At 43.0% G+C, this 14820-nt stretch overlaps 1 protein-coding gene across 1 annotated transcript; it reads right to left on the reverse strand.

Moving 5' to 3' along the window:
- Positions 1–786: 786 nt before the first annotated feature.
- On the reverse strand, positions 787–2450 carry TOMM5 (translocase of outer mitochondrial membrane 5). The gene is made up of 2 exons (XM_075851456.1): positions 2166–2450; positions 787–1099 (listed from the first exon to the last, which is right to left on the reverse strand). The coding sequence occupies exons 1-2, from the start codon at positions 2284–2286 to the stop codon at positions 1065–1067; spliced, it is 156 nt and encodes a 51-aa protein (XP_075707571.1). The 5' UTR covers positions 2287–2450; the 3' UTR covers positions 787–1064.
- Between the last annotated feature and the right edge of the window lie 12370 nt (positions 2451–14820).

Below are 14820 nucleotides of genomic sequence, written 5' to 3' on the forward strand. Positions count from 1 at the left end.
CATGGCATTACAAATAGGCTGCTACCAGGCTATATAAGCTGTGCCTCATGATTTACGCATTATCCCTCCATGTTTTACACACTGCACCCACACTTCATGCATCACTCACATTCCTGACCCTTATGCACCATACTCAGTACTGCCCCCTATATTTTACACATTATTCACCACTTGTATATCATTCACAATTCATTTATGCACTATACTCAATACTGCCCCCTATATTTCACACATATTACTACTTGCACATTATACACAATTCATTTATTTTTTTACTACACGCCACTCCCCTCAAGGCTAGTGGGAGTGGCTATTATTATTTAACACACCTGAGCACTTTCCTTCAGTGCCATTTTTGACCTGTCTGTGTCCTGCTGGGATTAGACCTGCCCAATTTGTGAGTATGGCTGTTTTTTTTGTGTTTTTAATCTTATTCTATGTCCCACTTTTTTCTGTGCTGTAGCTCCCCATAAACATGCAAGGTCTGCCATGTTGTGCATGTTTATTTCAATGGGGTGAGAGACAAACCGCTGACAGACCCTTCTAAAAGAGTTATCTACTGGCAACACCATAAGGATCGTCTATGTTAAAATCCATCGTACCCAATATTCATTACCTCTGAGGTCCACATGTTACATCGTAGGCGAATCCAATTAAATGAATGACTAGGCAGGCTTGAAGTTACTGGTTCCTTTTGAGTGTCCGGTACAAAAGACATGTTGTAGTCGGCAGGAATATTTCAAATTTAGCCACATAAGAATGAACTTAAGGAATTCTATTAAGTACTTAACTTACACCAAAGGAAATACTTTATTTAAAACAAAAGAGAAAAAGTCATAGAAAGGCCTCTGCATATGTCCCTATGCAAATCGAATACCATACAAAGGAATGGAGAAGTGGCACTAGAACCATTACATGGGTGACGTCCGTTCGTTTTCATGCGACTAGATATCCTGCACAACTGAAATTTTTCTTCTTGAAAACTTGTTGCGGATGCTTCAACTCTTAAGGTTGGTCAGTCCATAGTTTAAAAGACGATAAATCAGTTTGGAATGGTCATCTCATCATATACTGTCCAATTTCTTCAAGACAAAAGGAGCTGTCAAAAAAAAAAAAAAAGGTAAATATTAAAGACTAGTTATTAACCCAAGATCCACACAAGTCCTCCGTCAATACTTAGAGCTCCATGCCCTCTGTACAGGATGATTCACCTTACTAACTATATATAGGACACCGTGGTCAAGATGGAATTGAAGATGGTCTGGACCAAAATAAATAAAAACTTAAAAAATAAAAATCAGCAATAAGAGTTTATTTTTCTTTAAGAAACAGCTCTACTTTTGTCCATATAGATCTGGTATTCCTGCAGTACCAGATATAACCCATGGACAAGAGTGACACTGTTCCTAGAAAAATTTGAGAAATTGGAGCAATCAGCCAATGATCATTCACCTTCTTTAGTACCTATGTAGTTCCTAGTGACCGATCTACCCAAAAGATCCATGGTGGACACAGGGTAGCACCATCCAACAGTTTCTGCTTTCAGCCCTGCGGTACAAGGCGGCCATTTTCACAGGTGTATTTTAGTCCATTTTGTGCCACCAGGGCTAATATAAGAGCGGACCTGTCCTCACACCATGCGGCCTTACAAAAGTGCAGTATAGTCTGATGACAGATCAGCTAAAGGGGCCATCTCATGAAGAAAAGCCTTCATGTCCTATTATGGAATATGGACATCAGAGGGGAGTCCCCTACTCCTGACTCCCTTTATTACGTGACGACCATTCATTTGAAGGGGAATAGTGTGACTGCCCGCAGCAAAATCAGCTGTTTGCCGTGGGTGCTGACCACGGCGGCTTCTTTCTGAAGGACAACCTCTGTAATATACATGACAATGCAGCGGTAGCAGCACTTTCACGGCATACTCAGATTTTTTTGGGGATCCGTATGTCTCATTCCCCAGCACCTCATGACAACATGAAAAGGCAACCACAGTAAAAGAGCCAAGTGTGTTTAGACCCCCTATGGAAAAAGTAAGAGGAGTGGTGGAGAAAGCTGCATCTTTTTCATCATGTCAGAACAAGAGGTAAACACTAATAACATTAGAATTTTTTTTAACATATATATTAGTGCAGGGAAGAGATGACCGCGTGACTGTCACTTACTGAGCCGCAGCACAGCCACGTAAATGAGGAAGTTTCGCACTGAGCTGATGACATCTTGCCGCATCTTAGCTCGCATCTCTTCAGGATCAGCTTTAGGCCCAAGACCTTCCAGTCGGAACATGATTTCACTACTGTCAAATTCTCCCTACGAGTGGCGAGCTCTACCGGCACAGCGCTGCGAAGGTGGAGGTCAGCAACAAAAGACTCCGCCTCTCATAGGCGCGGGGATTGTACGTAATACGGGAGCCAGCGAGAGACACTTCCACTGGCGCATCCTCGTGACGTCATCGCGTAGCAGCGAGTGAGGAAGTATACGGGCGTAGCAGGAAGTGTGTGTTCAGTACCATGTGACTGCTTACTGGCGGAAGTTGTGTAGTGCGCGGTGCATTAAAGTGCAGGAGCGGAGGTCTTATTCTATTAGACGCTATGTGTTCGTGCTGGGGATCAATACATTGTATTTGTTTGGCTTAATAAACTGCGTATGCTTTATGTAAGGGTGCTTTCAACGATATGTGCGCTCTGTGGGGGGACTAGGGCAAAATGGCGTTCAATCAGTGTATGAGAGCACAAGAGGTCCACAGCCTTCTGGTTACACGATCTATGTCCACCAGCTTTGTTATTATTCCAATGCATCTAAAATACAAAATGGGGCCCCCACTGATCAACTGCTCCAGCTGTCTCCAGGCATCGGACGTCTGTGCCGGAAGCAGATGGCTCTGGCAACGGTGGAGTGGCTGAGGTGCAGTACTGCAACAGCTATCTAAGGGCCTTTTCACATCAGCGTTGTGTTTCCGTTGAGGGATTCCGTCTGAGCTTTCCGTCGGGGGAACCCCTCAACGGTGACAAACGGAAACCAATAGCAAAGTTTCTGTCACTATTGAGATCAATAGGGATGCAAACGGAAGCTATAGTTTCCGTTTGCCTTTCCATTGAGGGGTTCTCCTGACAGAAAGCTCAGACGGAACCCCTCAACAGAAACACAACGCTGATGTGTACACAACCTAAAGGGTATGTTCACACGGCCTATTTACGGACGTAATTCGGGCGTTTTTGCCCCGAATTACGTCCGAAAATAGCGCCTCAATAGAGCTGACAAACATCTGCCCATTGAAGGCAATGGGCAGACGTTTGTCTGTTCACACGAGGCGTAATTTGTCAAATAGACGCCCGCGTCAAAGAAGTGACCTGTCATTGACTTCAATGAATAGCAGCGCCAATTACGTCCGTAATTGACGCGGCGTTCAAGCGCCTGCACATGCCGTTACGGCTGAAATTACGGGGATGTTTTCAGGCTGAAACATCCCCGTAATTTCAGCCGTAACGGACGCCCTCGTGTGAACATACCCAAAGTGTGTGGGCAGCGTAATGGGAAGAGTAATGGACCTATTACATGGGCCGACCTGGCTGTGTAAACGAGCGCCGATTAATGAGACAGCTCGTTAATAGGCACTCGTTTGCTCCTTTCACTCGGAGCCATAATTGCTTATGTATAGGGACGAGTGATCGTTACTCCGATCGCTCGTCCCCATACATTTTTAACATGTCGGTAGCACATCTCCTTGTTTACACAGAGAGATGTGCTGCCGACAACGATTTTTAATTCTGCATAAAAGAGCAGACTCTTGCTCGTTCATTGGCTGATCGTTTCCCTAATTACACAGGGCAATGATTGGCAACGAGCGTTCATATGAATAATCATTTGCCCGATCATTGGCCCGTGTAATAGGGCCTTAAAGAGGCTCTGTCACCACATTATAAGTGCCCTATCTCCTACATAATGTGATCAGCGCTGTAATGTAGATTACAGCAGTGTGTTTTTATTTAGAAAAACAATCAATTTTGACAGTTATGACCTATTTTAGATTTATGCTAATGATTTTCTTAATACCCAACTGGGCATGTTTTTACTTTAGACCAAGTGGGCGTTGTACAGAGGAGTGTGTGACGCTGACCAATCAGCGTCATACACCCCTCCATTCATTTAGTCAGCGCATAGGGATCCGGGTATGTTCACACGGCCTATTTTCAGACGTAATTCGGGCGTTTTACGCCTCGAATTACGCCTGAAAAGACGGCTCCATTACGCCTGCAAACATCTGTCCATTGCTTGCAATGGGTTTTACGAGGTTCTGTTCAGACGAGGTGTAATTTTACGCGTCACTGTCAAAAGACGGCGCGTCAAAGAAATGCATGTCACTTCTTTGGACGTTTTTGGAGCCGTTTTTCCTTGACTCCATTGAAAAACAGCTCCAATAACGTCCGTAATGGACGCCGCGAAAAACTCAAGTACTTGCAAAAACAACTGAAATTCATGAGCTGTTTTCGCCTGAAAACAGATCCGTAATTTCAGACGTAATTTGTTAAGACGTGTGAACATACCCTTATACTAATACATTAACGTTACTGAAGTGTTTAGACAGTGAATAGACATTCCTTCCAGCCAGGACGGGATGTCTATTCACAATCCCGACACTTCTGTAACGTTTCTGTCGTACTTACAGCAGAGCAAGCGTAATCTCGCTGTAACCTTTTATTTACAGCGTGATCTCGCGAGATTACCCTTGCTCTGCTGTAAGTACCACAGAAACGTTAACGAAGTGTCGGGATTGTGAATAGACATCCCGTCTTGGCTGGAAGGAATGTCTATTCACTGTCAAGACACTTAAGTAACGTTAATATGTCAGTATAAGACAGCACAAAGTGAACAACGCAGTGTCACTATGCGCTGACTAAATGAATGGGGAGAAGTGCATGACGCTGATTGGTCACTGATTTGTCAGCGTCATACACTCCTCTATAGAACGCCCACTTGGTCTAAAGTAAAAACACGCCCACTTGGGCATTAAGAAACTAATTAGCATAAAGCTAAAATCGCTCTTAATGTGAAAATAGATTGTTTTTCTAAATAAAAAGCTCTGCTGTCACCTACATTATAGCGCCGATCTTCTTATATAGGAGACAGGACACTTATAATGTGGTCACAGAGCCTCTTTAATTCTTCCTTTTGCGCCTGCAAAGGTGCTTTATTTCTTATTTTAGATGCATTGCAACAATAAAAAAATTGTGGCAAACGTGTGTGTGTGTGTATACACACACACACACACACACACACACACACACACACACACACACACACACACACACACACACACACACACACACACACACACACACACACACACACACACACTCTCCTTTCAAGCATATGCACATTTTTAACAGGGAAAAAATGTTTTCTTTACATATTTTAAGTTACCTAAAGATAGAAAAAAAAATTGCATTCAAGGGGTTCTCTGGGACCCATATTTATCAGCACAATGAATGAGAAGTGGCACTGTGTCCCTTTCGTTGTTTACACAGGCACAGTGACTTGTCTGTATGGGTGGCTGGGTATGGCCTGCAGCTTGTCCCATTCATTGTTCTGGTCGGTAAGGGTCGTGGAGGTCGGACCCTCCTCACCTTAGGATAATGCCATCATTGTTTAAAGAGGCTCTGTCACCAGATTTTGCAACCCCTATCTGCTATTGCAGCAGATCGGCGCTGCAATGTAGATTACAGTAACGTTTTTATTTTTAAAAAATGAGCATTTTTGGCCAAGTTATGACAATTTTTGTAGTTATGCAAATGAGGCTTGCAAAAGTCCAAGTGGGTGTGTTTAAAAGTAAAAGTCCAACTGGGCGTGTATTATGTGCGTACATCGGGGCGTTTAAACTACTTTTACTAGCTGGGCGTTCTGAAGAGTAGTATCATCCACTTCTCTTCAGAACGCCCAGCTTCTGCCAGATCACGCTGTGACGTCACTCACAGGTCCTGCATCGTGTCAGACGAGCGAGGACACATCGGCACCAGAGGCTTCAGTTGATTCTGCAGCAGCATCGGCGTTAGCAGGTAAGTCGATGTAGCTACCGTGTTTCCCCGAAAGTAAGACAGTGTCTTACTTTCTTTTTATCCCCAAAAGCCCCACTATGTCTTACTTTCGGGGTATGTCTTATATTGTAAAAAAATTGTCGAATTTTTTTTTTTTTTTTTTCCACAAACTTTATTTAACTGTTTTACATTTTTTTTTTTAGTCCCACCAGGGGACTTCACTATGCGATGTGCCGATCGCATATATAATGCTTTGGTATACTTAGTATACCGAAGCATTATTGCCTGTCAGTGTAAAACTGACAGGCAACCTATTAGGTCATGCCTCCGGCATCGCCTAACAGGCAGATGCTGAAGGCAGACCTGGGGGTCTTTGTTAGACCCCCGGCTGTCATGGAAACCCGACGGCGACCCGCGATTTGTTTGCGGGGGCGCCGATCGGGTGACAGAGGGAGCTCCCCCCTCTGTCAAACACATTAAATGCCGCTGTCACTATTGACAGCGGCATTTAATGGGTTAAACTGCCGGAATCGGCGCGCGCTTCGATTCCGGCAGTTGCAGCAGGAGCAAGTGCAGGGGACGGCGCGGTGACGTATGGAGAGGGGGGCGGCGCGGAAGTGGGCAGGAGGCGGCAATACCCCCGTGTTTCCCCGAAAGTAAGACATATGTCTTACTTTCGGGGTACGGCTTATATTAGCCGACCCCCCTGAAACCCCCGATACGTCTTACAATCGGGGGTGTCTTACTATCGGGGAAACACGGTACTTACCTGCAAACGCTGATGCTGCTGCAGAATCAACTGTAGCCTCTGGTGCCGATGTGTCCTCGCTCGTCTGACGCGATGCAGGACCTGTGAGTGACGTCACAGCGTGATCTGGCAGAAGCTGGGCGTTCTGAAGAGAAGTGGATGATACTTCTCGTCAGAGCGCCCAGCTAGTAAAAGTATTAAAAACGCCCCGATGTACGCACATAATACACACCCACTTGGACTTTTGCAAGCCTCATTTGCATAACTACAAAAATGGTCATAACTTGGCCAAAAATGCTCGTTTTTTAAAAATAAAAACGTTACTGTAATCTACATTGCAGCGCCTATCTGCTGCAATAGCAGATAGGGGCTGCAAAATCTGGTGACAGAGCCTCTTTAAGTCCCAGAGAACCCTTTTAAATTTTAGGCAGCAAACTAAAAACAATTTCAGACACGCTCATGGATTTAAACATGCTCCAGTGGAAATTCCCCTCCCAGTAATATGATATCCATTAGGCTTCATTCACATTTGCGTTGGGACTCCGTTCATGGGTTTCGTCGGAGCTCTCCGTCAAGGAAACCCATGAACGGAATCCAAATTGAAACAAACGGAATCCATAGGTTTCCCTTTGCTTCACCATTGATTTCAATGGTGACGGATCCGGTGCAAGTGGTTTCTGTTTGTCACCGTTGTTTAACCCCGTTGTTTAATGACCAAGGATTATTTTTTTGTTTTTTCATGGTCGCATTCCAAGAGTCGTAATTTTTTTTTTATTCCGTCGACATAGCCGTATAAGGGCTTGTTTTTTGCGGGACGAGTTGTATTTTGTAATTGTACCATTTTTAGATGCTTATAATATATTGATTAACTTTTATTAACTTTATTTTAGGAGAGTATTGAAAATAAGCAGCTATTCCAGCATTGATTTTCACGTTATAAATTTACGCTGTTTACTATGCAGCGTAAATAACATGTTAACTTTATTCTATGGGTCGGCACGATTACAGGGATACCAAATATGTAAAGGTTTTATATGTTTTCCTGCGTTGGACAATAAAAAGCCTTTTAGAAAAAAATTACTTGTTTTTGCATCGCCGCATTCCATGAGCCGTAACGTTTTTATTTTTCCGTCGATGTGGCCGTATGTGGGTTTGATTTTTGCGGGCCAATGTGTAGTTTTCATTAGTACTATGTTGGGGAACATAGGACTTATAGATTAATTTTTTTATGGGGGGAATGGGAGAAAAGAGCGAATTTTACCTTTGTTTTTTTGCGTTTTTTGGACGCCTTTCATCCGGCGGTTTAATTAATGTGTTAATTTTATTGTTCAAGTTGTTACGATCGCGGAGATACCATGTATGTGTTATTTGTTTTGACACTTTTACTAAATAAAACCACTTTTTGGGCAAAAAAAGTAGTTTTATTTGATTTTCACTGTAATTTTTATTTAACTGATTGATTGACATTTTTTTTTTTTTTAGTCCCACCAGGGGACTTCACTATGCAATCTGCTGATCGCATATATAATGCTTTGGTATACTTAGTATACCAAAGCATTATTGCCTGTCAGTGTAAAACTGACAGGCAATCTGTTAGGTCATGCCTCCGGCATCGCCTAACAGGCAGATGCTGAAGACAGACCTGGGGGTCTTTGTTAGACCCCCGCTGCCATGGAAACCCGACGGCGACCCGCGATTTCTTTCCGGTGGCGCCGATGGGGTGACAGAGGGAGCTCCCTCCCTCTGTCAAACACATTAGATGCCGCTGTCACTATTGACAGCGGCATTTAATGGGTTAAACTGCCGCAATCGGAGCGCGCTTTGATTCCGGCAGTTGCAGCAGGAGCCAGGCTGTGTATAACAGCCGTGCTCCTGCCGCTGATCGCGTGGGTACAGTGACCGTACCCGCGCCATCACAGGACGGATATATCCGTCCTCCTGCGCGAACTAGCAGCTGCTGAGGACGGATATATCCGTCCTTCGGCGTTAAGAGGTTAAGGGTTCCATAGTTTTGACAGCATGATGAGTGAAAAACACCAAAATTTTGTGAAAAATTGCAAAAATTTGCATTTTTCTAAATGTAAATGTATCTGCTTGTAAGACAGGCAGTTATACCACCCAAAATTGTTGCTAATTAACATCCCCCACATGTCTACTTTAGATCGGCATCGTTTTTTGAACGTCCTTTTATTTTTCTATGACGTCACAAGGCTTAGAACTTTAGCAGCAATTTCTCAAGAAAATTTCAAAAGGCTATTTTTACAGGGGCCAGTTCAGTTGTGAAGTGGCTTTTAGGGCCTTATATATTAGAAATCGCCAAAAAGTCACCCCATTTTAAAATCTTCACCCCTCAAAGTATTCAAAACAGCATTTAGAAAGTTTCTTAACCCTTTAAACGTTTCACAGGAATTAAAGCAACGTAGAGGTGAAATTTTCAAATTTCCTTTTTTTTTTTGTTGCAGAAATTCATTTTTAATCTATTTTTTTTGTAACACAGAAGTTTTTACCAGAGAAATGCAACTCAATATTTATTGCCCAGATTCTGCAGTTTTTAGAAATATCACACATGTGGTCCTAGTGTGGTAATGGACTGAAGCACCGGCCTCCGAAGCAAAGGGCACATAGTGGATTTTGGGCCTCCTTTTTATTAGAAAATATTTTAGGCACCATGTCAGGTTTCAAGGGCTCTTTCGGTGCCAAAACAGTGGAAATCCACCAAAAGTGACCCCATTTTGGAAACTACACCCCTTGAGGAAATTATCTAGGGGTATAGTGAGCATTTTGACCCCGCAGGTTTTTTGCAGAAATTATTGGAAGTAGGCCGTGAAAATGAAAATCGACATTCTTTCAAAGAAAATGTAGGTTTAGCTAATTTTTTCTAATTTCCACAAGGACTAAAGGAGAAAAAGCACTGCAACATTTGTAAAGCAATTTCTCCCGGGTAAAACAGTACCCCACATGTGGTAATAAATGGCTGTTTGGACACACGGCGGAGCTTAAAAGGGAAAGAGTGCCATTTGGCTTTTGGAGCTCAAATTTTACAGAAATGGTTTGCGGAGGCCATGTCGCATTTGCAAAGCCCCTAAGGGACCAAAACAGTGAAAACGCCAAAAAAGTGACTCCATTGAGAAAACTACACCCCTTGAGGAATCCATCTAGGGGTGTAGTGAGTATTTTGCCCCCACAGGTGTTTCATAGATTTTATTAGAATTGGGCAGTGAAAATAAAAAAAATCCTTTTTCTTCAATAAGACGTAGCTTTAGCTCCAAATTTTTAATTTTCTCAACAAATAAAGGAAAAAAAGAACCCCAACATTTGTAAAGCAACTTCTCTGGAGTACGGCAATACCCCACACGTGGTCATAAACTGCTGTTTAGACACACAGCAGGGCTCAGAAGGGAAGGAGCGCCATTTGCTTTTGGTGTACAGATTTTGCTGCATTTGGTTTCTGGTCGCTATGTTCCAGAAGTGACCCCATTTTGGAAACAACACCCTCAAGGTATTCACCTAGGGGTGTAGTGAGCATGTTAACCCCACAGGTGTTTTGCAGAAATTCGTGTGCACACGATGTGGGAGAGTGAAAATGGGAATTTTTCCATAGATACGCCAATATGTGGTGCCCAGCTTGTGCCACCATAATAAGACAGCTCTCAATTATTATGCGTTGTTTCCCTGTTTTAGAATCACCCTACATGTGGTACTAATCTTTTGCCTGGACAGTCGACAGGGCTCAGGAGTGAAAGAGTACCATGTAAAATTGAGGCCTAATTTGGCAACATATAAAGTATTGGTTCACAATTGCAGAGGCTTTGATGTGAAATAATAAAAGAAACCCCTCAGAAGTGACCCCATTTTGGAAACTGCACCCCTCAAGGCATTTATTAAGGGGTGTAGTGAGCATTTTCACCCACGTGTCTTTTCCATAAATGATTGCGCTGCGGAAGGTACAAATTGAAAATTTTCCCTAGATATGCCAATTCAGTGTCAAATATGTCGTGCCCAGCTTGTGCCACTGGGGACACACACCCAAAAATTGTTAAAAGGGTTCTCCCGGGTATGGCGATGCCATATATGTGGAAGTAAACTGCTGTTTGGGCACACTGTAGGGCTCAGATGGGTGGGAGCGCCATTTGGCTTTTGGAGCGTGGAATTTGCTTGGTAATAGTTTTGTTTGGAGTATCACTGGTGTTTCCGTTTATAATGTGGGGCATATGTGAGTTGGGCAGAGTACATCAGGGGCATAGTTAGGTAGTTTAATAATAAGGTAAAAAAAATAATAAAATGATCCATAGATGTGTGTTACGCTGTGATCGATCCTTTCTGCACAGGCCGGTGTCGCACTGATAAATGTCCTTCCTTATCCCCCTTTTGGTCCACACTCCGCACCTTTGCAGTTTGGGGAATTTTGCCGGGAAAGTGTTGTCCTGCTATAATACGGGCGCCCTCGCTTCCAGCAGATATGTTTGGGCCCTACCCTTCCTGGTTCCCTAATTTTAGTGCCTTGATAAATCGCCTTTTGAAGCAGAAGAAATGTTCCCCTCGGGCCGGCACAACTGGATATTTTTCTTTCCTGAATTATTGGAGCCTTAACTTATTTTATTTTTTCATAGACGTAGTGATATGAGGGCTCTTTTTTTACGGGACGAGCTGTAGCTTTTATTGGTACCATATTGGGGTACATGCGACTTTTTGATCACTTGTTATCCTTTTTTTGGGAGGCAAGTTGACAAAACAACAGCAATTCTGCCATAGTTTTTTAGTTTGTTTTTTTTATATACAGCGTTCACCATGCATTATAAAACTACATGTTACCTTTATTCTGCGGGTCAGTACGACTCCGGCGATACTTAATTTATAGAAATTTTTTATAACTTTTTGCACAATAAAATTACTTTTGGAAAGAGAATGTATTTTTTCTGTCGCCATGTTGTGAGAGCCATAACTTTTAAATCTTTTCGTCGATGGAGCTGTGTGAGGGCTTATTTTTAGCGAGACGAGGTATATATTTTATAGGTACCATTTTTGGATACATGCGACTTTTTGATCACTTTTTATTTCAATTTTTGGAAGACTGACCAAAAAAACAGTAATTATGGCAGTGTTTTTGAGTTGTTTTTTTTACGACGTTCACTGCGCTGGATAAATAACATAATATTTTATAGTTCAGGTCGTTACGGTCACAGCGATACCAAATATGTATGGCTTTATTTATTTTTTTCAATAATAAATGACTTGATAAGTGAAAAAGGGCGATTGTGTTTTATTTTATTACTTGAAACTTTTATTGTATGTTTTACAACTTTTATTTTTACACTTTTATTTAGTCCCACTACGGGACTTTAATGTCCAACTGTTTGTTTGATGTTCTAATACATTGCACTACCTATGTAGTGCAATGTATTGGAACTGTCAGTTGTTCACTGACAGCAAGCCGATCAGGCTCCGCCTCTGGGCGGGGCCTAATCAGCTTACGTAATGGTAGACAGGAGTCCATTGTTAGGGCTCCTGTTGCCATAGTAATAGTCACCAGCCTTGCTATTGCATGGCAAAGCTGCCAATTTGCTACAAACCTCTAGGATGCACCGATCACAATGGATCGCTGCATCGAAGGGGTTAATGCCAGGAATCGGAGCTAGCTCCGGTTCCTGGCGATAGATCGGGGTGTCCGCTGTAACATACAGCGGACACCCACTGCTGATGACGCCGGCTCAGCTTCTGAGCCGGAAGCTGAGCCGGCGCCATCTTGCCGATGGTACCGGAAGCCTCCTGGGCCCCGCCGCCGACGGGGCATAAGAGGATTCCGTTACTGGCAGACCGGGAGGTAAGTATTAGCCCTCCTATCGCCTTTGCAGCCACCGGCAACCCAGCGATCACGTTGCTGGGGTGCCGGTGGCTATAAACTCCTCACATGATGCAATCTCTATTGAACGCAGCATGTGAGGGGTTAATCGGTCGGATCGGAGGCTAGCTCCGGTCCTGGCCGATACCTCAGGGTGCCAGCTGTAGCATACAGCTGTCACCCGGCGGTGATATCGCTGGCTCAGCTCCTGAGCCAGCTTCATCTCCATCACGTACGGGAAGGGGTTAAACAACGGTGACAAATGGAAAGCTCAGACGGAATCCATGAACGGAGTCCCAACGCAGATGTGAACGACACCTTAGTTTGTCTTTCCCTCTGCTCCGCAGAATCTTCTGTGTCTGTGTGCTACTCACTTGCTCCTTCCCCCTACTGTACACATAGGTTTATGTATAAAGACTGGCTGACTTAGCGATATGCTAGTATGACGGAGCAGTGTAGTGTAGGCTCTACTCCCCAACACATAGCACGCCAGTCTGGGTATACGTCCCACTCTATTTCACAAAGAAGAAAAGGAACGGAGAACATGGAGTACATCAGTTACACTTTGTGTGACTTTAAAGCCATGCCCTCTATCAGGGCCGGTTTTAGACATAGATTGGCCCTGAGCGGAGTTAAAAGTGTAGCCCCAAATGCTGAATTTTTATATTAATAATGGAGTCAATTCAGAAGGTGGTGTGCAGAGAACTGCATTGATTATTTGTAGCACGTCCAGGAGTGTTGCAAGCCCCAAAGCATATGTCTCTCTCTCTCTCACACAAAAAAAGATGAAAAATTATCTACATACTGTTACTGAACAAAACTTATTATTGGTAATATTGGTCTTATAATAGTAACACAATATAAGGTCCAAATAATACCGCCACATCATAACCACACAGTGACTGAAACTGAATAATACCACCACATCATTACCACACAGTGACTGAATAATACCCCCATACTGTTACTGAATAATACTTCCACACATAGTGACTGAATAATACCCCCATACTGTTACTGAATAATACCACCACACCATAACCACACAGTAACTGAATAATACCCCCATACTGATATTGAATAATACCGCCATACCATAACCACATAGTCACTGAATAATACCCCCATACTATTAATGAATAATACCACCACACCATAACCACGTAGTGACTGAATAATACCCCCATACTGTTACTGAATAATAGCCCCACACCATAACCACATAGTGACTGAATAATACCCGCATACTGTTACTGAATAATACCACCACACCATAACCACAGTTACTGAATAATACCCCCATACTGTTACTGAATAATATCGCCACACCATGACCACAGTGAGTGAATAATACCACCATACTATTACTGAATAATAGCCCCACACCATAACCACATAGTGACTGAATAATACCTCCATACGGGTACTGAATATTACCGCCACACCATAACCACATAGTGACTGAATAATACCCCCATACTGTTACTGAATAATACCACCACATCATTACCAAACAGTGACTGAATAATACCCCCATACTGTTACTGAATAATACCACCACACCATAACCACACAGTGATGGAATAATACCCCCATACTGTTACTGAATAATACCACCACACAGTAACTGAATAATACCCCCATACTGTTACTGAATAATACCACCACACCATAACCACACATTGACTGAATAATACCCCCATAGTGTTACTGAATAATACCACTACACCATAACCACCTAGTGACTGAATAATACCCCATACTGATACTGAATAATACCTTCATACCATAACCCCATAATGACTGAATAATACCCCCATACTGTTACTGAATAATACCACCACACCATAACCACACAGTGACTGAATAATACCCCCATACTGATACTGAATAATACCGCCACACCATAACCACATAGTGACTGAATAATACCCCCATACTGTTACTGAATAATAGCCCCACACCATAACCACATAGTGACTGAATAATACCACCACACCATAACCACATAGTGACTGAATAATACCACCACACCATAACCAGTGACTAAATAATACCCCCATACTGAATAATACCGCCACACCATAACCAGTGACTGAATAATAACCCATACTGTTACTTAACCCCTTCTGGACACAGCCTGTTTTGGCCTTGTAGACGCAGCCGATTTGTTCAAATCTGACGTGTTAGTTTATGTGGTA

This window comes from Rhinoderma darwinii, chromosome 1 (genome assembly GCF_050947455.1).
Source record: "Rhinoderma darwinii isolate aRhiDar2 chromosome 1, aRhiDar2.hap1, whole genome shotgun sequence".
NCBI lineage: Eukaryota > Metazoa > Chordata > Amphibia > Anura > Rhinodermatidae > Rhinoderma > Rhinoderma darwinii.